The sequence below is a fragment of the Raphanus sativus genome, chromosome 4 (assembly GCF_000801105.2).
Source record: "Raphanus sativus cultivar WK10039 chromosome 4, ASM80110v3, whole genome shotgun sequence".
Classification (NCBI taxonomy): Eukaryota; Viridiplantae; Streptophyta; class Magnoliopsida; order Brassicales; family Brassicaceae; genus Raphanus; species Raphanus sativus.
This window is the reverse complement of record NC_079514.1, coordinates 36,595,970-36,618,074: the sequence shown is the minus strand read 5'-3', so window position 1 is coordinate 36,618,074 and position 22,105 is coordinate 36,595,970. Positions and strand designations below refer to the sequence as shown.

General features: G+C 29.7%; 3 protein-coding genes across 5 annotated transcripts; 1 reads left to right on the top strand and 2 right to left on the bottom strand.

Moving 5' to 3' along the window:
* Nucleotides 1–3,630: 3,630 nt before the first annotated feature.
* Nucleotides 3,631–5,169, bottom strand: LOC130494282 (tropinone reductase-like). Its single transcript, XM_057007577.1, has 5 exons — nt 5,006–5,169; nt 4,615–4,822; nt 4,297–4,513; nt 4,115–4,221; nt 3,631–4,003 (listed from the first exon to the last, which is right to left on the bottom strand). Exons 1-5 carry the CDS (start codon nt 5,095–5,097, stop codon nt 3,812–3,814), a joined length of 816 nt encoding a protein of 271 aa, XP_056863557.1. The 5' UTR covers nt 5,098–5,169; the 3' UTR covers nt 3,631–3,811.
* A 4,926-nt stretch (nt 5,170–10,095) lies between these two features.
* On the top strand, nt 10,096–13,342 carry LOC108849765 (3-hydroxyisobutyryl-CoA hydrolase 1). 2 transcript variants are annotated; one of them, XM_018623368.2, is made up of 12 exons: nt 10,110–10,826; nt 10,898–10,966; nt 11,050–11,193; nt 11,276–11,359; nt 11,457–11,541; nt 11,632–11,717; nt 11,936–12,060; nt 12,290–12,350; nt 12,532–12,630; nt 12,709–12,810; nt 12,874–12,915; nt 12,992–13,342. In XM_018623368.2, exons 1-12 carry the CDS (start codon nt 10,722–10,724, stop codon nt 13,130–13,132), a joined length of 1,143 nt encoding a protein of 380 aa, XP_018478870.1. In that variant the 5' UTR covers nt 10,110–10,721; the 3' UTR covers nt 13,133–13,342. The 2 variants fall into 2 exon arrangements, with proteins under 2 accessions (XP_056863061.1, XP_018478870.1); XM_057007081.1 differs by having other exon boundaries at nt 10,096–10,826; nt 12,532–12,810.
* Nucleotides 13,343–15,574: 2,232 nt separating this feature from the next.
* On the bottom strand, nt 15,575–17,387 carry LOC108851868 (tropinone reductase homolog At2g30670). 2 transcript variants are annotated; one of them, XM_018625343.2, is made up of 5 exons: nt 17,222–17,295; nt 16,929–17,136; nt 16,622–16,838; nt 16,033–16,142; nt 15,575–15,935 (listed from the first exon to the last, which is right to left on the bottom strand). In XM_018625343.2, the coding sequence occupies exons 1-5, from the start codon at nt 17,293–17,295 to the stop codon at nt 15,744–15,746; spliced, it is 801 nt and encodes a 266-aa protein (XP_018480845.1). In that variant the 3' UTR covers nt 15,575–15,743. The 2 variants fall into 2 exon arrangements, with proteins under 2 accessions (XP_018480845.1, XP_056862841.1); XM_057006861.1 differs by having other exon boundaries at nt 15,583–15,935; nt 17,242–17,387.
* Between the last annotated feature and the right edge of the window lie 4,718 nt (nt 17,388–22,105).

Below are 22,105 nucleotides of genomic sequence, written 5' to 3'. Positions count from 1 at the left end.
AATAGACTAAAACTTTGATTTTTTTTTTTTTGCATTTACACTTTTGATTTTCATCATTAAATTTATATTTTTTTATTTTGTGGATTATATTGAGATATACATATCTCTTCACATAGGTGTATAATAACTTTTGTACTTAAACTAAATTTGATTAGTTTTATTTATTGCATCACTTAAATTCTTCGTCTTAGTATATATCTTGATATTTGTGGATTTGTAGAAATAGTAGGAAAAATTGAAATGATGACAAGTATGAAGTTTTATAAACGAACATTACCAATAAAATTATAAACTCATAAATGAATATCATTATTTACAAAATATGTTTGTATGTGTAAATTTAATGTAACTCTATACTTAAGATGGAGAAAATATAAATTAAAATATCAAAATAATCATAACCGTAAAATTTCATATTGGTTTATTATTTTAATTAATATATAAATTTTAAAAATCAAAAATATGTAGCCTTCAGGAATTTAACAAAAATAAATTATGAAAATGATATTTTAATATCTCAATATTAGCAATTATAAAATATTTCTAGTTCATCAATGATATTTTAGTATATGTTATTTAAATTACTTTTTAAAAATAATCTTAGAAAATAGACTGATATAAAAAAATTTTTTTATTAATTTTAATATATATTATGTTGTTTAATATTATTTTTAAAGATGAATATTTTTAACATTAAAACTTTTTTTTGTGAACTTTCCTTTTTATGAAATCATATTTTATATAAAACATGTTTTCTTTCTTTTTTTTGTATATGTAATTTTCATTTTTTTCTGATGATCTTGGTATCCGGGTGTCCTGAAAAAAATTTGATTAGCGCCTAGCCTAATGATCGTTTACCAAAAGTCTGGGCATTGCCAGTCGGGGAGTCCGCCAAAGGTATCTAGAGGGATAGTGATTATCCCATATTAAGCCACCAATGACTACGCACACAAACTTTTTCTTAATTTGAAAAGACATATGCAGAGTTGCACGGTTTAAAATATAGTTTTTGTATTATAACACATGAATAATTTTTCAATTGTCTTATCTTATACATATAAAAAATTGATATTTTTAATATATATCAAAAAATTGGTTTGTAAACTGTCAATTTTTCAGATCCAATATATCTCTAAATCATCTATGTACACAGTAGGGCTGAAATTATTATTTGAGATTCGGATTTGTTCCGAGATCCATTCTAAAAATCCAGATTTCCAAAAAGGGTTTAAATAATGAAATATTAGATCCGTCAAAACAAGATATGGATTCAGATATCTAGATTAGTCTGGATATTCAGATATGTAGTTTTTATTAATAACTGTTTTAAAAAGTAGTAATATAATATCTATATATCAAAATAATTTTATTTATTATATTTTCATTTTATAATAATATATATAAATTTTGATATATAGAAATAACTAAAAAATTATTTATTAATATTTTATTTATTTATTTTAGTGATCTAAATTCGTATTAGAATATCTACTATTTTTAACGCTGATTCATTATGATATTACAATTATGATATGAGAAAGATTACATAGACGATTCGACAACCGATAATTGTAGATCTCTTATAAGCCTTTCTTCCGTAATCTGCATAATTGTTTAATGAATCGTTCTCTCCGAAACTTGAAACCTGGATTTATCTGCAAGAAATTGCATAGTCCGGAACTTGAAATCTGGATAATTACCTAGGTGTAGAAGTCTTTAAACCTTAACCACTAGGATACGGTGCTTCCACATATTAGAATATCTACTATATATTATAATTTTATTAAAGATATTTGATCCGAATCTGGATATGGATAATAAAAGCATCATGTATCCGCTGGATAAGAATCTAGATCCATATACTTTTAAACTTCCCGGCCCCATTGGTTCCACCCTTATTAGTTAGTACACTGTAGACCACTAGACCACTTCAATGCACGTTATTTTTGGAGGAAGTTTTGTTAAAAAACTGTTTTGTTTTTTTAGAATTTGTTAGAAAAACTGTTTCTATGTATAATAGAACAATATCTTCATCACATTCAAATCAACAAGGGAAAAATCATCTTACCAATTTATCTATCATTTTTTAAGATTTCCACCGACCAAATATGTTTTCAATTAAATCTGATATATGATAATATGCTGTTGATTTTTATAGATCCAGATTAAATATTTAAATATTATTTAAATACTTTCAAAAAATAAATAAAATAATTAAATATTCAATTCTTTCATATTTAATTATTGAAATTCTATAAATATTTATTATTTTATTAATTTAGCTAGGAATAGAAGAAGAAATGAAAACTACATATTATAATGATAACTAATTTGAAATGGATGGGGGCAATCAGCTAAAAGTAATTTAGCTAATTATTTTCCTTTTTGTTTGGAAAACTGAATCAAGAAATTCTTATGTTATTTAAAATATTTTAAATTATTATATGTAAGTATAACATATTTTGCTAAGCATGCTAAATATTGGGTACATTAACTGTAACATTTAAACGTAACATTTTTAACAAATTGTTTTAAAACTATGTAAATCATAGGAGAAATTAGAACTATTTTGATCTTTAGTTGCAGCTACTGCTTCTAGTTACATTTAGAGCCAGAATGTGCTAGAGACTAGAGTAAGACATTTTTACGTTTTTCTTTTTCTCTCTTTCTTTGCTTGGGTTATCATCAAAATATGATCTAATTTTTTTTTTTAATTTTGATGAATAAAGAACAACTAATCATTCTAAAATTTCAATTGTGTAGATTGAACATCTTTAACATTTTTTAATAAATAAAACATAAGAACCTTTTATTTCATGACCTACATAGAAGGATGGGGGTGCAATTGACACATGTTAAATATAAAAGTTTAATATGTAAGTCTACTTTTGTAATGGATATTGGCTCAATTGGTTACAGAACTAACCCAATGACCCTCTTTTTCCGAGTTTAAATCTCTCTGCATGTACACATATTTGTCTTTTATTCTTTTGATTTTAAATCAATATTTGTTTTAATTGGGCTTAATGTATTAAATGAAGTTGAACTCTGACCCATGTAAAATAATTTCTTGGGTCCGCCTATTATAATATTAATCTACAACTAATTTGTGTAAATCATGCTTTATAAGAAAAATTACAACTAATATGTTACAACCAGAATTCTACGGAAATAAACCATTTCAAGTAAGCACTCAATGGCAGTGATGTTCCTTTGGAGACCTACGGCATTGTAGCCGATTTGTCCTCTTTCTTTGAAGTTATTGTATATGTTTGGATTCCTAGATAAAAAAATTATGTTGCTGATGTTTTAGCAAAACAAGGGCTTTGATGTAGGTGAGGTTTTAATACCCATCAACTAACTTTTTTAAGTCGAATTAATATATGTTGTGTTTCAAAAAAAAAATGGTAACAAAAACTTGTTTTCATTTTGAAATTGACTATCAATACTAGAACTGCATTACAATAATGAAACTTTTTATAATAAAAATGCATATCATCTTTAATATTTTCGGATTATATTGTGACAAAATAAAATTTCGAGTTTTCAAAGCGTAGATCAAAACGTAGTTATCCATTTGAACTCTTAAATGAGTTGAAGTGGACATTTATTCATAATAAGAATAAACCATTTCAAGTAATCTTATTTGTGGTTTATGTTTAAACGTGCCAAGGGTACACACAAGATACAAATACAATAATTCTGAAAACATATATGGCTTTCCTCTCGTCAACCTTTTTATTTGGAAAATACGAAGTAAACGTAAAGACACATAGAAGCAAAACGAAAACATAGCAATCATATTGACTTCTCAAGGCAAAGACTTGCAAGATAAACCATTGATAGTGGCACCTCCGTCAACGCAGATAATCTGACCGGTAATATACGAAGCTGCCGGAAGACAGAGAAACGCAACAAGCGATGATACTTCATTTGCCTCTCCAACACGTCCAATCGCTGTCTTCGTCTCCACTTCTTTTTTTAACTCTTCATCATCGATATACTAATCAAGGGATTTTGAGACAAGTTAAACTTCAAACGTATTTTCTTATTATATTCATAGCATTACATTAAGGAAAATTTTGTATTTTATTTTATATAGTTATTGCCTTACATTGTTTGCTAAAGGAGTTGCTATGAACCATGGACACACAGAGTTAACCCTTATGCTGTCACTCGCCCACTCACATGCTAAGTTTCTTGCTAGCTGATTCATAGCTCCTATACAACGCGTAAACATATATATTCTAAAATTTATGTTAATCTTAAGTAATTAATTGTTTGCAGTGTATATACCTTTAGTAGCTCCGTAGATGGATCCAACATTGATATGCACAACTCCAGCAGCGGAGGACATAAACACGATGCTCCCTGAACCCGAAGCTTTCAAAAAAGGATGCGCCAGCTGTGATAGATGAAAACCTGATTCGAGATTTGTTGCCATCAGAAACGAGAAGTCTTCTGCACTAAACTCTGTGGTCGGCTTTGTTATACAAGTTCCCGCATTGTTTACCTATATTTATAATGTATGTATGTATACAGACACAAATCAAACACAATATATAACAACATAATTGGATCTTGCTCATGATCTTTTCTTGTACATAAACCTACAAGTATGTTGAGATTTCCTTGGAAGAGAGAGGAAACGGTTTCCATGAGTTTCTCTCGTTGGACACGAGAAGAAACGTCACAAACAGAAGTGGTAACCTGAAACCCTTTTGCTTGCCACTCAAGTAAGCTTTCTTGAAGCTGAGTTTCGTCTCTGGCACATGCGTGGACTCTTGCTCCCAACATGGCTAGTTCCTCCACCACAGCCTTCCTATTCACAGCCAGGACACATGCAATATCAATTTATACATTATTAAGCTTTACACTTTTGATAATTATCTATATAGTCAAAGACCATATATACAAACCAATCATTGAAATAAGAAATCAAATCAGATTCCATACTGAGTAGTTAGTATAGCATATTAATTAAGTATGAGGAATTTGCACTGACCCGAGGCCTTTGGAGCCACCGGTGACAAGAGCAGCCATGCCTTCTAGGCTCCATCTAGATTTTTCCCTCGATTTTTCTCTTGTCTCAGTCATTTCTGGTTATGAGTTTCATCAGCGAAAATCACTTATCTTATAGAGAATATAATTGGCAATGCGGCTGGGTATGAGAATATTACGTGATTGTTTTGAACTTTGAAACCATAATTCAACATTATGATTGTGAATTTCCTCTTTTTTTTCCTTTTCAATGGACAAGCGTACATAAAATTCCACATTATGATAAAGAATTATTCTTAGGTTCACCCCTAGAGAACCTAAAGGTTCACCCAACCAATAGGAATCATCCATTTCATAATTGATATCTTTTATAAAAGGAAACAAAATATTATCAAGTTATATTATATTTTTAAAATAAAAAATATTAAAAATAAATAAAAATAGTAGTATATGCAACAAAAAAAATTTAAAATTTAGGGATTAAGATTAAGGTTTTAGTATTTTTAAGATTTATTGTTTTAGTGTTTAGTTTTTTTAGTTAAAATGTAGGATTATCCAAGTGTTTATGATTTACCTAAGGGTTTAAGGTTTAGAGTTTAGGGTTTAGTATTTCGATGATGGCATTAAAATATCTAATTTTTTTGCATATACTAGAGTTTAGGGTTTAGAGTTTAAGATTATACAAGGGTTTAGTGTATACCCAAGGGTTTAGCGTATACCCAAGGGTTTAGCGTATACCCAAAGGTTTAGGGTATACTTAAGGGTTTAGGGTTTATGATTTAGGGTTTAGGGTTTATGATTTAGAGTTTAGAGTTTATTTTTTCGATGTTGTTAAAAATATATTTTTAAATCATTTTTAACTACTATTATTTTTATTTGTTTTCATTTTATTTATTTTAAAAACATAATATAATTTGACAAGATTTTGTTTCCTTTTTTAAAAGATATCAATTGTGAAATGAGTGATTCCTATTGGTTGGGTGAACCTCTAAGTTCACTCTAGGGGTGAACCCAAGAATAACTCTATGATAAATTAATAATCATTGTTGAATGGAAAATCTTGCACAAATTTTCGTGACTTATTCTTGGGTTCACCCCTAGATTGAACCTAGAGGTTCACCCAACCAATAGGAATCACTCATTTCATAATTAATATCTTTTAAAAAAGGAAACACAATATTTTCAAGTTATATTATATTTTTAAAATAAAAAATGTTAAAATAAATAAAAATAGTAATATATGCAACAAAAAAAATTAAAATATTTTAATTCCGTCATCAAAACACTAAACCGTAAACTCTAAACTCTAAACTAAAAGCATTAAACACTAAATCTTAAAAATACCAAACCCTTAATCCTAAAAAGAGTTTAAGAATTAAGATTAAGGTTTTAGTATTTTTAAGATTTATTGTTTTAGTGTTTAGTTTTTTATTTAAAATTTAGGATTATCCAAATGTTTATGATTTACCTAAGGGTTTAGGGTTTAGAGTTTAGGGTTTAGTATTTCGATGATGGCATTAAAATATCTTATTTTTTTGCATATACTAGAGTTTAAGGTTTAGAGTTTAAGATTATACAAGGGTTTAATGTATACCCAAGGGTTAGCGTATACCCAAGGGTTTAGGGTATACTTAAGGGTTTAGGGTTTATGATTTAGGGTTTAGGGTTTATGATTTAGGGTTTAGGGTTTATTTTTTTTGATGATGTTAAAAATATTTTTTTTAAATCATTTTTTTAACTACTATTATTTTTATTTGTTTTCATTTTATTTATTTTAAAAGCATAACTAGATTTTGACCCGCGCTTTCAAAGCGCGGATTTATGTTTGGTGAAAATTTTATATAATCACATTTATATAATCCGTCTTGTATATGCATTTATATAACCCGTCTCATATATGTGTTTTATATCCGGGTTTATGTTCGGTTAAAACTATATTGTACATGTATTTTTAGGTTTTTAATTTTGAATTAGATATTTTAAATATAAATCAATATAACAGTTTTATAGTTTTGATCGGTGTTTTGAAACCCGACTCGGACCTGCGGTTGAACGAATTATCGGTTTGTAACCCGGTATTTTTAATATTGTGATTTTTTTCTAATGATAAGACAAATTTGGTGATCATAAGTTGGAAATTTGTTTAAAATATATTTATATTTTTCAAAATCGTTCTAAATGATAATGATTGTTGTCAAAATTAATAATTTTAAAATTAGAAAACCGGTGGTTAATAACATTATCAAACATGGAAATAATCGATACAGTATCAAACAAAGAAATAATCGCAGGCCGAAATTAAATTAGGAAACCGGTGATTAATGACAAACCAAAAAATAATTAAGAAGAAACTGGCGCAGAATGTCCAGAATACCATTAATAAATACAAAGGAAAAGTTCTTCGGTAAGAGTAAAAGGAGTAAAAATTCAAAATATGCTTGTACTTTAATAGTATAGATATAACTTGACAATATTTTATTTCCTTTTTTAAGAGATATCAATTGTGAAATAAATGATTTTTATTGGTTGGGTGAACCTATAGGTTCACTCTAGGGGTCTGAACCCAAAAATGACTCAATTTTCATAGTAACGATAAGCAAGCGGAGCCCACCTAAATATTAAGGGCCACACGGTTTATTCCTTATTGAACTATTTTTCTACTTCTTTTTAAAATAGTTTTCTATTTTTTTTTACGTTTTGATAATGATTTTCCGCGCCCACAGATATAAATATTTATAGATAAATATATAATAAAAATATAAATACTCTAATTTTTATTTAGTTATTTTGTAATTTATATGTATAATTTATTTTAAATAATATTTTATTATTTTAATTATACATGTAATTTGGATATATATATATCTAGTCAATTTGGTTATTATTTAATGTATTGAACTGTATTTAATTTTCCAACTTCAACAATAGTATTTTTTTGTTGAAATAGACTAAAACTTTGATTTTTTTTTTTTTGCATTTACACTTTTGATTTTCATCATTAAATTTATATTTTTTTATTTTGTGGATTATATTGAGATATACATATCTCTTCACATAGGTGTATAATAACTTTTGTACTTAAACTAAATTTGATTAGTTTTATTTATTGCATCACTTAAATTCTTCGTCTTAGTATATATCTTGATATTTGTGGATTTGTAGAAATAGTAGGAAAAATTGAAATGATGACAAGTATGAAGTTTCATAAACGAACATTACCAATAAAATTATAAACTCATAAATGAATATCATTATTTACAAAATATGTTTGTATGTGTAAATTTAATGTAACTTTATACTTAAGATGGAGAAAATATAAATTAAAATATCAAAATAATCATAACCGTAAAAGTTCATATTGGTTTATTATTTTAATTAATATATAAATTTTAAAAATCAAAAATATGTAGCCTTCAGGAATTTAACAAAAATAAATTATGAAAATGATATTTTAATATCTCAATATTAGCAATTATAAAATATTTCTAGTTCATCAATGATATTTTAGTATATGTTATTTAAATTACTTTTTAAAATTAATCTTAGAAAATAGACTGATATAAAAAAACATTTTTATTAATTTTAATATATATTATGTTGTTTAATATTATTTTTAAAGATGAATATTTTTAACATTACAACTTTTTTTTGTGAACTTTCCTTTTTATGAAATCATATTTTATATAAAACATGTTTTCTTTCTTTTTTTGTATATGTAATTTTCATTTTTTTCTGATGATCTTGGTATCCGGGTGTCCTGAAAAAAATTCGATTAGCGCCTAGCCTAATGATCGTTTACCAAAAGTCTGGGCATTGCCAGTCGGGGAGTCCGCCAAAGGTATCTAGAGGGATAGTGATTATCCCATATTAAGCCACCAATGACTACGCACACAAACTTCTTCTTAATTTGAAAAGACATATGCAGAGTTGCACGGTTTAAAATATAGTTTTTGTATTATAACACATGAATAATTTTTCAATTGTCTTATCTTATACATATAAAAAATTGATATTTTTAATATATATCAAAAAATTGGTTTGTAAACTGTCAATTTTTCAGATCCAATATATCTCTAAATCATCTATGTACACGGTAGGGCTGAAATTATTATTTGAGATTCGGATTTGTTCCGAGATCCATTCTAAAAATCCAGATTTCCAAAAAGGGTTTAAATAATGAAATATTAGATCCGTCAAAACAAGATATGGATTCAGATATCTAGATTAGTCTGGATATTCAGATATGTAGTTTTTATTAATAACTGTTTTAAAAAGTAGTAATATAATATCTATATATCAAAATAATTTTATTTATTATATTTTCATTTTATAATAATATATATAAATTTTGATATATAGAAATAACTAAAAAAAATATTTATTAATATTTTATTTATTTATTTTAGTGATCTAAATCCGTATTAGAATATCTACTATTTTTAACGCTGATTCATTATGATATTACAATTATGATATGAGAAAGATTACATAGACGATTCGACAACCGACAATACTATCTGTCTTATGAGATCTACGCCTAACTGCATCACCTGAGTCGTTCTATGAAGATCCATGTCTGACCAGATTAACTTGCACCATGTTGTAGATCTCTTATAAGCCTTTCTTCCGTAATCTGCATAATTGTTTAATGAACCGTTTTCTCCGAAACTTGAAACCTGGATTTATCTGCAAGAAATTGCATAGTCCGGAACTTGAAATCTGGATAATTACCTAGGTATAGAAGTCTTTAAACCTTAACCACTAGGGTACGGTGCTTCCACGTATTAGAATATCTACTATATATTATAATTTTATTAAAGATATTTGATCCGAATCTGGATATGGATAATAAAAGCATCATGTATCCGCTGGATAAGAATCTAGATCCATATACTTTTAAACTTCCCGGCCCCATTGGTTCCACCCTTATTAGTTAGTACACTGTAGACCACTAGACCACTTCAATGCACGTTATTTTTGGAGGAAATTTTGTTAAAAAACTGTTTTGTTTTTTTAGAATTTGTTAGAAAAACTGTTTCTATGTATAATAGAACAATATCTTCATCACATTCAAATCAACAAGGGAAAAATCATCTTACCAATTTATCTATCATTTTTAAGATTTCCACCGACCAAATATGTTTTCAATTAAATCTGATATATGATAATATGCTGTTGATTTGTATAGATCCAGATTAAATATTTAAATATTATTTAAATACTTTCAAAAAATAAATAAAATAATTAAATATTCAATTCTTTCATATTTAATTATTGAAATTCTATAAATATTTATTATTTTATTAATTTAGCTAGGAATAGAAGAAGAAATGAAAACTACATATTATAATGATAACTAATTTGAAATGGATGGGGGCAATCAGCTAAAAGTAATTTAGCTAATTATTTTCCTTTTTGTTTGGAAAACTGAATCAAGAAATTCTTATGTTATTTAAAATATTTTAAATTATTATATGTAAGTATAACATATTTTGCTAAGCATGCTAAATATTGGGTACATTAACTGTAACATTTAAACGTAACATTTTTAACAAATTGTTTTAAAACTATGTAAATCATAGGAGAAATTAGAACTATTTTGATATATGATTTTCTTATTGTGAAATCAAATAGTTCCTCCCTGGATCTGGATCAGGTCGCTGCTCTGGTATAAGTTGTGGAGGATAACGCAAGTTTGACCCGTGTGAAAGAAGAAGATAATGGCTTCAGAATCTCACTCTCAGATTTTAGTGGAAGAGAAACCTAGTGTTAGAATCTTGACACTAAACAGACCAAAACAGCTGAATGCTCTGTCTTTGAACATGGTATTGAATCTTTCCCCTTGCTGTTTCTTCCTCCGTATCGTACATATCTGGCTTAAATTTATCTTCTACAGGTCACTCGGTTGCTGCAACTGTTCCTCGCATATGAGGACGACCCTACTGTCAAACTTGTCATCCTAAAGGTAATTTCATTATCCTTGTCCATTTCCTGTTAGGAATATTGAAGAGGACCCTGGTGTCAAACAAGTGTATAACTTTGACACAGGGTCAGGGAAGGGCTTTTTGTGCCGGTGGTGATGTTTCAGCTGTTGTTCGTGACATCGGACTTGGCAAATGGAGACGCAGTGCTGATTTCATGTCACTTGAATATACTCTCAACTATGTTATGGCCACATATAGTAAAGCTCAGGTCTCACTTCTTCTTCTGCATGCTGTCCTTTTAGTGGAAGTGTACTATATGCTCATTAACTCCTTTTGGTAAAAAAAAGTAGATTTCAATTTTGAATGGTATTGTCATGGGAGGTGGAGCTGGTGTCTGCATCCATGGTAGATTTCGTATTGCAACAGAAAACACGGTATTCCTCTGCTTAAAAATAATGTACATGTACGACAAATAGATTGGTCAGAAACAGAACATCGTACGATGTTAATAACTTTTGAGTGTTCTGCAAGGTTTTTGCCATGCCTGAGACAGCTCTAGGGCTATTTCCAGACGTAGGCGCCTCCTACTTCTTGTCAAGGCTCCCTGGATTTTTTGGTAACAAAATAAACATTCATTTGCTTTTGCATCTTCTTCAAAAGTTTTAAGGCTATTCTATTATCTTATCCTTCATGTCTTCTTGCTCAGGAGAGTATGTTGGCCTCACAGGAGCTAGGTTAGATGGCGCTGAAATGCTTGCTTGTGGCCTTGCAACTCATTTTGTGCCTTCAACGGTATCAAACTACTTTCTTTATACTATAGTTTTTATATGTCTTTATAACATTCTCCAGTTGATGACTTTTGCTTGAAATAAGACAAGAGAGCGAGACTTTTACTCTTTGCGTCAACATTGGATCCCCTTTTGAAATGTCTTTTATTTTTTCTTGATGTGTTACACAACGTTTAACTTTTCGTTTTCCTTTCTTGACTTGCATCTTCTTTATCTAATCAGAGGTTGACTGCTTTACAAGAAGATCTTTGCAGAGTTGGTTCAAGTGATCCAGTTACCTTTGCCTCAACAACTTTCGATGCATACACTCAACATCCACATCCGGAACCTCAGAGTGCTTTCTATAGGCAAGTTCTCTCTAGTTTATTTTTCTCTTTTACTCTTTCTATGCATACACTCAACATCCACATCCTGTACTAATACACTTAAATAGTATTCATCATGATAAGTTTTATAAATTTCAACTATGTATTGGTGTCACTTTTCAATCCAACATGATCCATATCTCAGTAGATATCTTCAATGGGAATTTGTGTCACCAGTTTCTTATCTTTCCATTTACTTTTCTTTATCCAGGCTAGATGTTATTGATAGGTGCTTCTCGAGAAGAACAATCGAAGAAATTATATCTGCACTTGTAAGTTTTTTTGCCCATCTTTGTTTCAGTAGATTTTTAGAGTGGCATGTTACGGTCCTTTCCTCCATTAATTAGAAAAAAGTGAACCACTGTTCCCATTAATATATATATAGGATATGTTGATCTTGTGATTATGAGTTACAATTCGACAATGCGTCCTACCATAATATGTGTTGATTAGGAGACAGAGACCACTCATAAACAAGATGATTGGATCTCAGCTACCATTGGAGCATTGAAGAAAGCTTCTCCAGCAAGCCTTAAAATCTCTCTTAGATCGGTTTGTTTCCAAGCTGCATCACAAGAATGCAATGATGGGAAAGATAAGTTGACTGTGATTGTGTTGTATAAATTTCAGATAAGAGAAGGACGATTGCAAGGGGTGGGGCAGTGTCTTATCCGGGAGAACAGAATAGTGTCTCATGTGATGAAGGGGGAAATAAGCAAAGATTTATTGGAGGTTTGTTTTTTCAGTTTCCACGGATTAAAGTGTTGTCGGTCGTAATTAAAATTCCTTGTGCAGGGGTGTAGAGCAATATTGATAGACAAAGATAGGAATCCAAAGGTTTAACAAATCTCTCCTTTTATGATTTGGTGGTTATGTCACACTCTGTTTACGTAATGCCGTACTTATATTTCAGTGGGAGCCAAAGCGACTGGAGGATATGAAGGATAGCATGGTAGAGCAGTACTTCAAGAGAGTGGAAGAAGAGGATGGATGGGAGGATCTAAAGCTTCCTCCAAGGAAACACTTGCCTGCTTCAGCGATCGCAAAGCTGTGAAGTTGACAAGGTGCATGGAGCTCATCTTGCATTGCGTGGACTAAACCCATAAACCAACATAGAGAATCAACTCGACTTGTGTCATGAACAATTATGTACTTGCAGATAGAAATACCTAAAAGAATGTGATCTGTGATGTACCTGCGAATAGAGATAACTAAAACAAGTAAAATCCACAAACCAATCATCTAAACCTATCGATTTCCTAAATCATCTTACAGATTTTGGTTTATGATATACATACATAAACATTCAAATTCAAACCACTTATAAAATTTAGCTTAGCTTTCTAAATAAACCAAATCAATAAATACTCAATCAAAACATAATATCTTCTATTAATCAAAACAAAATTTATTCAATGTCGTATCCAATTTAGAACTGTATACAATTTTTTTGCTAATTATAAGAATATACTTGATTCCTACAAATTAGCCTATTTATTAATTAGACAATCTCGGCTCGTATATCCTGTTTTTTATATTTTAAAACTTACATATAAAAATTTAAAAACCATTGTATTTTCTATAAACATGTATACATAATTTATAATTTTTAATATAGCATCCTAATAAATAGTTATTTATTTATTTATATTTCTAACCTATAACAATATTTTTTCATATAGTGTATATAATTTTCTATATATATTTTTCTCGAATTTGTTCTTTTGTTATTGAATACTCGTCATAAAATACATGGTTTAACACGAAAAAAATTATAACAAGAAAACAATGTAATACGATCAAATATATAGATACATCATTTAGGATTAACAAAAAACAAAACAAAAACCGAACATTTATAACCGCGCTAGCACGCGGATCAAGATCTAGTTTGCTTTATAACTCACATTTTAGTGTAAATAAACTTAACAGTAATTATTAATGAAAACCAAAAATTAGGATGAAGCACATGTCACACTCTCTCATGCTTTGGGTCTGCCCCTGGTCATGGCTTTAAAATCCCGTATTCTTGTTCGGTTTGCTTTTATTGGTATGAATGTTTTAGAATTTTTCATTTATATACAGTAAAAATCTATAAATTAATAATGTTAGTCTATGATAATTTATAGAGTTATTAATTTTAAAAAGTTTATATTTTTAGATTTATATTTTTTAAAATTATATTTTATTTAGAAAAGGAAAGAATTTTTATTTCATAATATTTTATATTAATTAAAACTTTATAGATTTGAATTTCATCTAATTGATGAGATCATTTGATACATTTTATGCTATATATGTAATTCGATAAATTAACATCAAAATATTAAAATAAAAATAAGAATTAGAGATACAATTTATTTTGAAGATTAAATAACAATAGAATGTTTTATTCATGAATATATAGATTTATATATCGTAGTTATTAATTTATTATTTTAATGAGAATATATATTTAGTTAGAAATTTTTTAAATATTATTATCTTATTATTTTATCGAATTATGTCATATTTTATTCTGGCCCAACATGAGACCAGAATAATTTATTACCATATTTATTTATTTATTTATTTATTTACTGAGTATTAATATATAGAGTTTCTATTTTATTTCCATTGAGTCAGATCCAAAATATAGTTTTTGACTCTCATTCAAATCTTTAATATTTTTATAAAGGTTTCTTCAAATTAAAATTCTAAAAGCTCGGTAAGGATTTGACTAAGGGTCATATCATTTGGGAAAAAACTAACAAATAAATCAACCATACAATTAAGAGCTAGAGATGAGAGGTACTAGAGAATTCTCGCTCTCGATTTCATCTTAATTAGCTTGTTATGTTTTTACCATAGAAGTTCTCCCACAGGTCCGAAATCAGCTTTTGAAATTTCCAATTAAAAAACAGAATTTCATATTAAGGATGGTTGGAACCCTTGAACAACCAATATGCTGTCTTTAATTTTGTTCTATGCATATATATCAGCTATACAGTTGTATTCAATATTAGTAATATACAACACAATTCATAAATAGTATTCATTATTAATATTCATAAGGTGAAAATGTCATAAAAACGCACAGGAACATATCCAACATCTGTCACTGTTGTATTTTATTTCCATTGTGTTCATCATTATAAATGCATTAGATTGGATCACGAAATTTATTCTGCATTTTTCTTATAAAATATTCAGTGGAAATATATTTATAAAAAAAATTGACCTGCGCGGCCGGTAGTAACACCTATATAACATGGAAAATACCCTTCCAAAAGTGTGAAAAGTCAGGTCTTGGGTTCAATACTTGACAGGGATCTTGAAACGCTCATCCGAGCCAAGAAGGAAGGAAGATGTATAAGTTTTTGGGTCCAGAACTTCTTGATTAATAGAAAAAAATATTCTAAACAACATGGTAAATAAGAAACTAACTAACTTGAACATCAAATAATAGAGGGAAGATATTGATAGCGTTTAAAGCAGAGGAGACTGTTAACCAAACCATCACAATTCTATTGAATTCTCAAAGAGTGCCAATAGTAATGGAAATCTAGAGTTTCTTATTATTGGTTTTTATTAATGATAGAAAGGAAAAGGTTTACAAAACCCAACATCAAATTGAAACATACTTATACTTGTACGCTGCATCACCAACACACACAAGTCCCAGCTCAAGCCTCTGGCTGATAGGAGAAACCATTGACAGTGAGACCTCCATCAACACAAATGGTCTGACCAGTAATATATGAAGCTGCAGGTAGACACAGGAAAACCACAAGTGATGCAACCTCTTTTGGTTCTCCAGCGCGACCAAGTGGAGTTCTACTTAACAAACTCTTCTCGTAACCAGCGTCCTTGAAAAACTGGTCATTCACAAGATTTTAAGACACAAGAATGAGAAGTGCATGACGTTGATTGAAAACTAATAAGAAAAAGAAACTGAAGGGTGTCTTTGATTACAGGTTGAGCCATAGTAGTTTTGTTGACAAAATTAGGAGCAACAGAGTTGGTGCGTATGCCATCTTTTGCCCACTCACACGCCAAAACTTTGGCCAGTTGATTCAAAGCTCCTGCACATACACAAAGAAAAGTGATAAACTAGCATATGTTAATTAAGTACCCCAAAGAAAATTAGACAGAACGTTACACAACAAGATTTTACAGAAATAAGTGATCACATCAATTAGCCGTTGGAAGCAATCATTGGAGATATTAAGGATTATCCATCGTGCTAATTAATTAGCTTTAAACGAATTCTGACACTGGGATCATATATTATATATATTTGATAAAAAGTGCTTGCACTTACTATAATGGGAATCTCATATATAAATTACAGAATCTAACATAATATATAATATACAAGTGCCAATCTGACCATTCCAATAATTAATTTTGACGTACCACTTTAAAACAACTCATTAACGTGAACTCAATATAGTTCATTTTTACCAAACATCATTTGGGAATTATACATGCAAGTCGCCTAATCAAATATATGGAGTTCGCATTCACATCACAATAATATAGCGTCAAGTAATCTGTGTACCTTTCGCCAGGCAATAGATGGATCCACAGCACATTGATACAACCCCTCCAACAGAGGAAATCATGACAACGCTTCCAAATCCAGAAGCCTTCAGGAGAGGATGTGAAAGCTGGCTAATATGATAAGCAGATTCCAAGTTTGTCGATATTTGGAACGAGAAATCGTTTGCGTCATATTCGGTTGTGGGCTTAGTGTGAACCACGCCAACGTTGTTCACCTATGTTGAACAAAGAGTGTAACATAAACCTTACTATATATTTCGCAACTTAATAGAATTTTTCCTGTGAGAATATGCTTAGTTTCTTACAAGAATATTCAACTTGCCATCAAATATCCCTGAGACGGTTTGCATAAGTGTTTCTCTCTCGGGACGAAAGGATACATCACATACTGAACCACTCACTTGAAACCCTTTCTTTTCCCATTCGCTTAAACTCTGATTGAGCAGTGTTTCAGATATGTCGCACACATGGATTCTGGCTCCGAAACTGGCTAGCTCCTCTACTATGGCATGCCTATATCATTTCAAAAAATCAAATAAAATTAATTTAGCGAAATCTTGATTAAAGTCAGAACAATGGGTAAGAAATATGATGTAGCAATAAAGTAGAAAGGTAAACCCGATTCCGCTGGCTCCACCGGTTACAAGAGCAGTCATACCTACAAGACTCCATCTTTTATCCATCTTTTGTTTGGCTGTGAGTAGGAATGACCATTGATGCTACATAACATACATATATATAGGGAAAGTATATCAAACTTATGTAGCTAATGACGTGTCGGAGAGTGGAAACAATAAGCATCGTTCAAAATAAAAATGTGTCGAATACATGTAAGAAAGTTGGAGAAATGTTAGCGAAATGGCAACTGGATATAAATTAAGTAAATAAAAATGAAAAATATATTTTAATATATTTTTGTTTTTATATTTCATTCAAATGTTACAGGACATGCAATTTTTTCCATAACATATCTTTTAGTAATGTTGAATTTTGGAAGTCGTCCTAACAAACCATAAAGCCTAAGTCTAACATCCAATAGTAAATTAGGTGTTTACACAGCAAAATAACATACTATGCAGAAATATAACAAGCTTTCATATGATTCTTAAATACATAGAATGTAAAATCACCCCAAAATAACCAAAAGATTTTTTGCTTGCTTCCATGGCAAATGCAAAGCAAATATTTCAATCTTATGGTACCCATCAATCAAATCATAATATATGAGTTTTCATTCTGTATTAAGGTACTTCTTATGTAAATATTGAATTTGCAAAATTATTGATTTCATCATCTCCTTTAACAATGATCAGTGGCGAATCTAGAAATTTTTTTAAATGGAGGCATAAAAACATAAAAAGTTAAAAAAACAAGGTAAAAGGGGGGTTGCAAGGTATTCGAACCCTGGTTCAGTGGGGGCATGGGAAGAGTTATAACCACCTAGGCTACGGAATCTTAAGCAATCTCTATGTATTTTAACTCAATTGTAGATTTTACTGAGGGCAGCTGCACCCATGCTGTAAAGGGTAGATTCGCCCCTGACAATGATAGATTTAAACTTACCTATTAATTGTCTCACATATTCATCTTGTTTTACGCAAAGTTTAACTGGTAAACTCATTTATAAATTTGGTCATGTTTTTCATATGCTATGCTAAATGTTGATTGTTTTGTTTCTCTGATTTGGGTGTGAACAAGTGTTGAGTCTCTTATATTAATTTGGTTGATTTGGGTGTGAACAAGCGTGGAGTATTATCATCTATTAATTTGATTGTAGATATTAATGACTAGAGTGAGTCTTTTCCTAATGTTCTGATTGATGTATACTATTAGAAAGTTCTTACATTATTAAATTGGGGCAATGCGCATTGAATTGGTTGACTTAGGCCATGTTCAATAACGTGTCGCGACCTGCGGGCATGCGACCTTCCATTAGTCATAGGTTGCAGGTTGATCGTTTGGTGTCGTCCGACGCAAGACCAGTAGTAAATCTTGATTTCAAATTGCTAAAAACAGCAACTAAAAAGTTGATTTTTTGTGTTATGCGACTGGTCGAATATTGCAGTCACAAGAAACCTGCAAAGACGTACGAACAGCATTTGGCTCAGCTTGTCGGTCATAGTCGCAGGTCCGATCACGCGACTCCTAAACAAACATGAACTTAGTCACATGTGACACGACATATAAACGAATAGGGTCTTTTATTTTATTGATATATTTTTCTAGTTTTTGTTTTCAGTAATTTATTTTTCGTGTATTATATTCTCTTCATTTCTAGTTACCAGATCTTTTTTATATATGTTTTATATTGGGGGATTCATGGCCGATGTCTGTAATACCATAGATGAAAGACCAGAACATGTAATATTAGTTTTTTTTTTTTTTTTTGAAAAAATTATTAATTTTGTTTCAGTGATCATTCAAACTTGTCAAGATGTTTTTCAATTGAGTTAACGATCACGGTAACAACTTCTGGTAGTTTTATATATTCACATATATCAAGAATTTATTTGCTACTAGTTAAAAAAAAAGAAGCTATTTGCTACTGCATTTATATTTTCAAATACTAGTTAAGATGGTATATGTAAATTAAGAAAACTTAATCACTGTACTTGAGAATAGAAAGCATGCAAAGATACTTATATATATGTATATTCAATTTGCGTAGATAACTAGTTTTATGGTTATATATTGAATACACAAGTTTTCTTATCTATCAACAAACGTGTTAGGTTTTGTCAAAAAAAAAAACGTGTTAGGTTCCACTAGTTGCAAGAGCTTTTTCCATTTTTGTTTGCAAGTGAGTAGCAATAAAGAGGCCACACAACATTTGTAGAAGCAAAATCAAACATGTTCCCAGTGCGTTTCCGAAAGTCGAAACATTAAGCATCAATTTTAAGTAGTTTTTATAAAAAAAAAATTATAAGTAAACGATGGAAGAATCGGAGATAATAGATTAGCTAATTGGCAACTGGGTATAGATTAAGTAAGTGGAAAAATGCATCACATATGTTTTTTCGTCTGAACGCTACAAATGTTTTAATATTCTGACTTTGGTCTTTTATTCAAATTTTTTTTAAGTCTTTTATTCAAATGTTACGGAACAGGTGATTTTTCCATGAGAAAAAATATTTTTATGAATGTTAAATTACCTAATATATATCCTAAAACCATAAATTCAAATCTTAAAGACTAAGATCTATTCAGTGAATAAATAATACATTTATTAGTTATATATCTAACAAAATATTTTTGCCAGTTATATAATCCTTCATATTGATTATTGAGAGCCATCTCCAAAATGATTGTTAAAATGTTTGTTTTTAAATGACTAACAAAGTACGAATAATTAATTAAAATATAGACGTTTGAAACGGTTTGGGTTCTTGCAAATATTAAGTAATATAGAAATGTATTCGACTAATAAAATATTTATTATTTATTTATACATTTAATTAAATAATTTGAACTATTGTCACAATATTGTTTCCATCAAATAACATTTACTGTATATCACTTACTATTTGGGAAATCCCAAAACTTTTACATATTCTGTGTCTAGTTGGTACCATCACGTATATAGAAGTAATGTAGATTAAACGCTACGTAGCTAATGACGTTTCGGGGATGAAGTCATCAAGAAGCAATTAAAATATAATGTTTGAGACATAATGCATCACATGCTGGAATCAAATATCAAGTAAAGACTACTTTCCCTCTTCCCCTAGCTTCTCTAATTTCCCTTATGTTTAGGTCAAATTTGATTTAATTTCTCCGTGGCAGCCAGTGTCCTTTGCGTCGCTGCTTGACATATCCTTGTATTTGCCGTCGTCCAATAATTCAACGATAACTAGTTTCAGCATTACTTTGATTTATTGAAGAAAAAAAGGAGATAAGAAACCATGAAAACCACTTATAGGTGGGCTAGTGGTAGGACGGATTTCGGGTTGAGGATGAGATTTCTAACACTCCCGAGTTCGAATCTCCGCAGCTGCAAACACCTTTAAGTGGCCACACGGATATGAGTCCATTGTTTAGGACTCATTTGAATACCCGGGAGAGGATCTATTCGTGGGTTACACCTCCCATTCGGGGATTAGGCTTGGTTCCACTAGTGATCCGGGTTTAACCCTTTATTTTACAAAAAAAAAAAGAAACCATGAAGATAGGCGTTATATTGGATTGGTGTCGGAGGAAGATGTCATCAATTTTGACCATATCACTCTAATAAAATACGTACAGGGATTAGAATAACATGGCACAACTAAAGCTCCCTCCTCAAGAAGACTTGCACTCGGGATCAGTTTGTAAAATCATGTTGCCAATTGGGCTTTGAGAAGAGAAAGATACCAAAAAAACTAAGGCTCTCAAAATATATCATAAATCAACATACTTCTTCTAGAGAAAAAAGAGAAGAGAAAGATACCAAAAAACTAAGGCTCTCAAAATATATCATAAATCAACATACTTCTTCTAAAAAGATTTGCTTAGGAATACAATTTATGATCTCACTGGATTAAAAATCATGAAGTCAAGTGAGACTCAACCATTTTAAACGCGCTCGAATTAGTAAAAATAAAATCATGAACTCTAGAATGCCATCGTTTCTATGATAAGCGTTTGCACAGATGGGATATCCGTATTTTTTTGAAAGTATTGGTGTTTCGCTTCGTCTGTTGATATTTAATTTTCGATTTACTTTAGGAAAATATGGATATCTGGAATAACGAATATCCGGAAAATAAATAGATATTTGTGAATATTTACGAATGCTTACAGATATTTCATATGTTTTGATTAATACAAATAATCTTAAAAATACGATACGTATTTGTTTTGTAAATATTTTTTTGTATGATATATATAAAAAAACTAAAAAAAGTAGTGAATCTACATATTTGTAAATTTTTTAAACGTAGATAACAATTATAATAACATAAAAATTAAGAAAAAGTTATAATTGTGATACATATTTTTTTTATTTAATACTTTTGTATAAATAATAATGTGAATAGAATTTTTTGGATTATATTTATACACTAAAACTTTAAATATAATCAAGATATACTTGTATTTATATATTTCCAGATCGAAACAGAGATCCATTTTCCAAAATTTTAATAGTTTTCATTTGCTTCGATTTTAATGGATATTGATTTTTAGTATTTGATTTGCTTCGAAAATTTACGAATATACGAAATTTTTGGATCGAATCAAAATAAATAACAAATCGAATCAAACTTAAATGTTAAATGTCCTGTCCTCGTCACCAAGAGTCGTAGATAAAACGGATAAAACTTGACAATGTGATGTAGACGGATGTAAACAGTAAGTTGACAAGAGAAACAGTACCTGAGGTCCTAATAATTGATTGTTAAACTGTAAAGACTGTATAGGCTTTGACAATTTCTACAGCCATGCAATTTATATTCAATTGTGCTTTTTAAAAATTAATCTATCTTATTAAAACAGGAACATTACA

What these genes read in the sequence shown, in the direction of transcription:
- LOC108849765 (XM_057007081.1), top strand. Translation starts at nt 10,722, where the DNA reads ATGGCTTCAGAATCTCACTCTCAGATTTTAGTGGAAGAGAAACCTAGT. An exon ending in TCAAACTTGTCATCCTAAAG is followed by an intron (nt 10,967 to 11,049) that starts GTAATTTCATTA and finishes ACTTTGACACAG; the next exon opens with GGTCAGGGAAGGGCTTTTTG. An exon ending in TAAGCAAAGATTTATTGGAG is followed by an intron (nt 12,811 to 12,873) that starts GTTTGTTTTTTC and finishes TTCCTTGTGCAG; the next exon opens with GGGTGTAGAGCAATATTGAT.
- LOC130494282 (XM_057007577.1), bottom strand. Translation starts at nt 5,097, where the DNA reads ATGACTGAGACAAGAGAAAAATCGAGGGAAAAATCTAGATGGAGCCTA. An exon ending in AAGGAAATCTCAACATACTT is followed by an intron (nt 4,514 to 4,614) that starts GTAGGTTTATGT and finishes TTATAAATATAG; the next exon opens with GTAAACAATGCGGGAACTTG. An exon ending in CATCTACGGAGCTACTAAAG is followed by an intron (nt 4,222 to 4,296) that starts GTATATACACTG and finishes CGCGTTGTATAG; the next exon opens with GAGCTATGAATCAGCTAGCA.
- LOC108851868 (XM_018625343.2), bottom strand. Translation starts at nt 17,295, where the DNA reads ATGGAGTCTTGTAGGTATGACTGCTCTTGTAACCGGTGGAGCCAGCGG. An exon ending in CATCTATTGCCTGGCGAAAG is followed by an intron (nt 16,143 to 16,621) that starts GTACACAGATTA and finishes GTGTATGTGCAG; the next exon opens with GAGCTTTGAATCAACTGGCC. An exon ending in AAACTACTATGGCTCAACCT is followed by an intron (nt 15,936 to 16,032) that starts GTAATCAAAGAC and finishes GTGAATGACCAG; the next exon opens with TTTTTCAAGGACGCTGGTTA.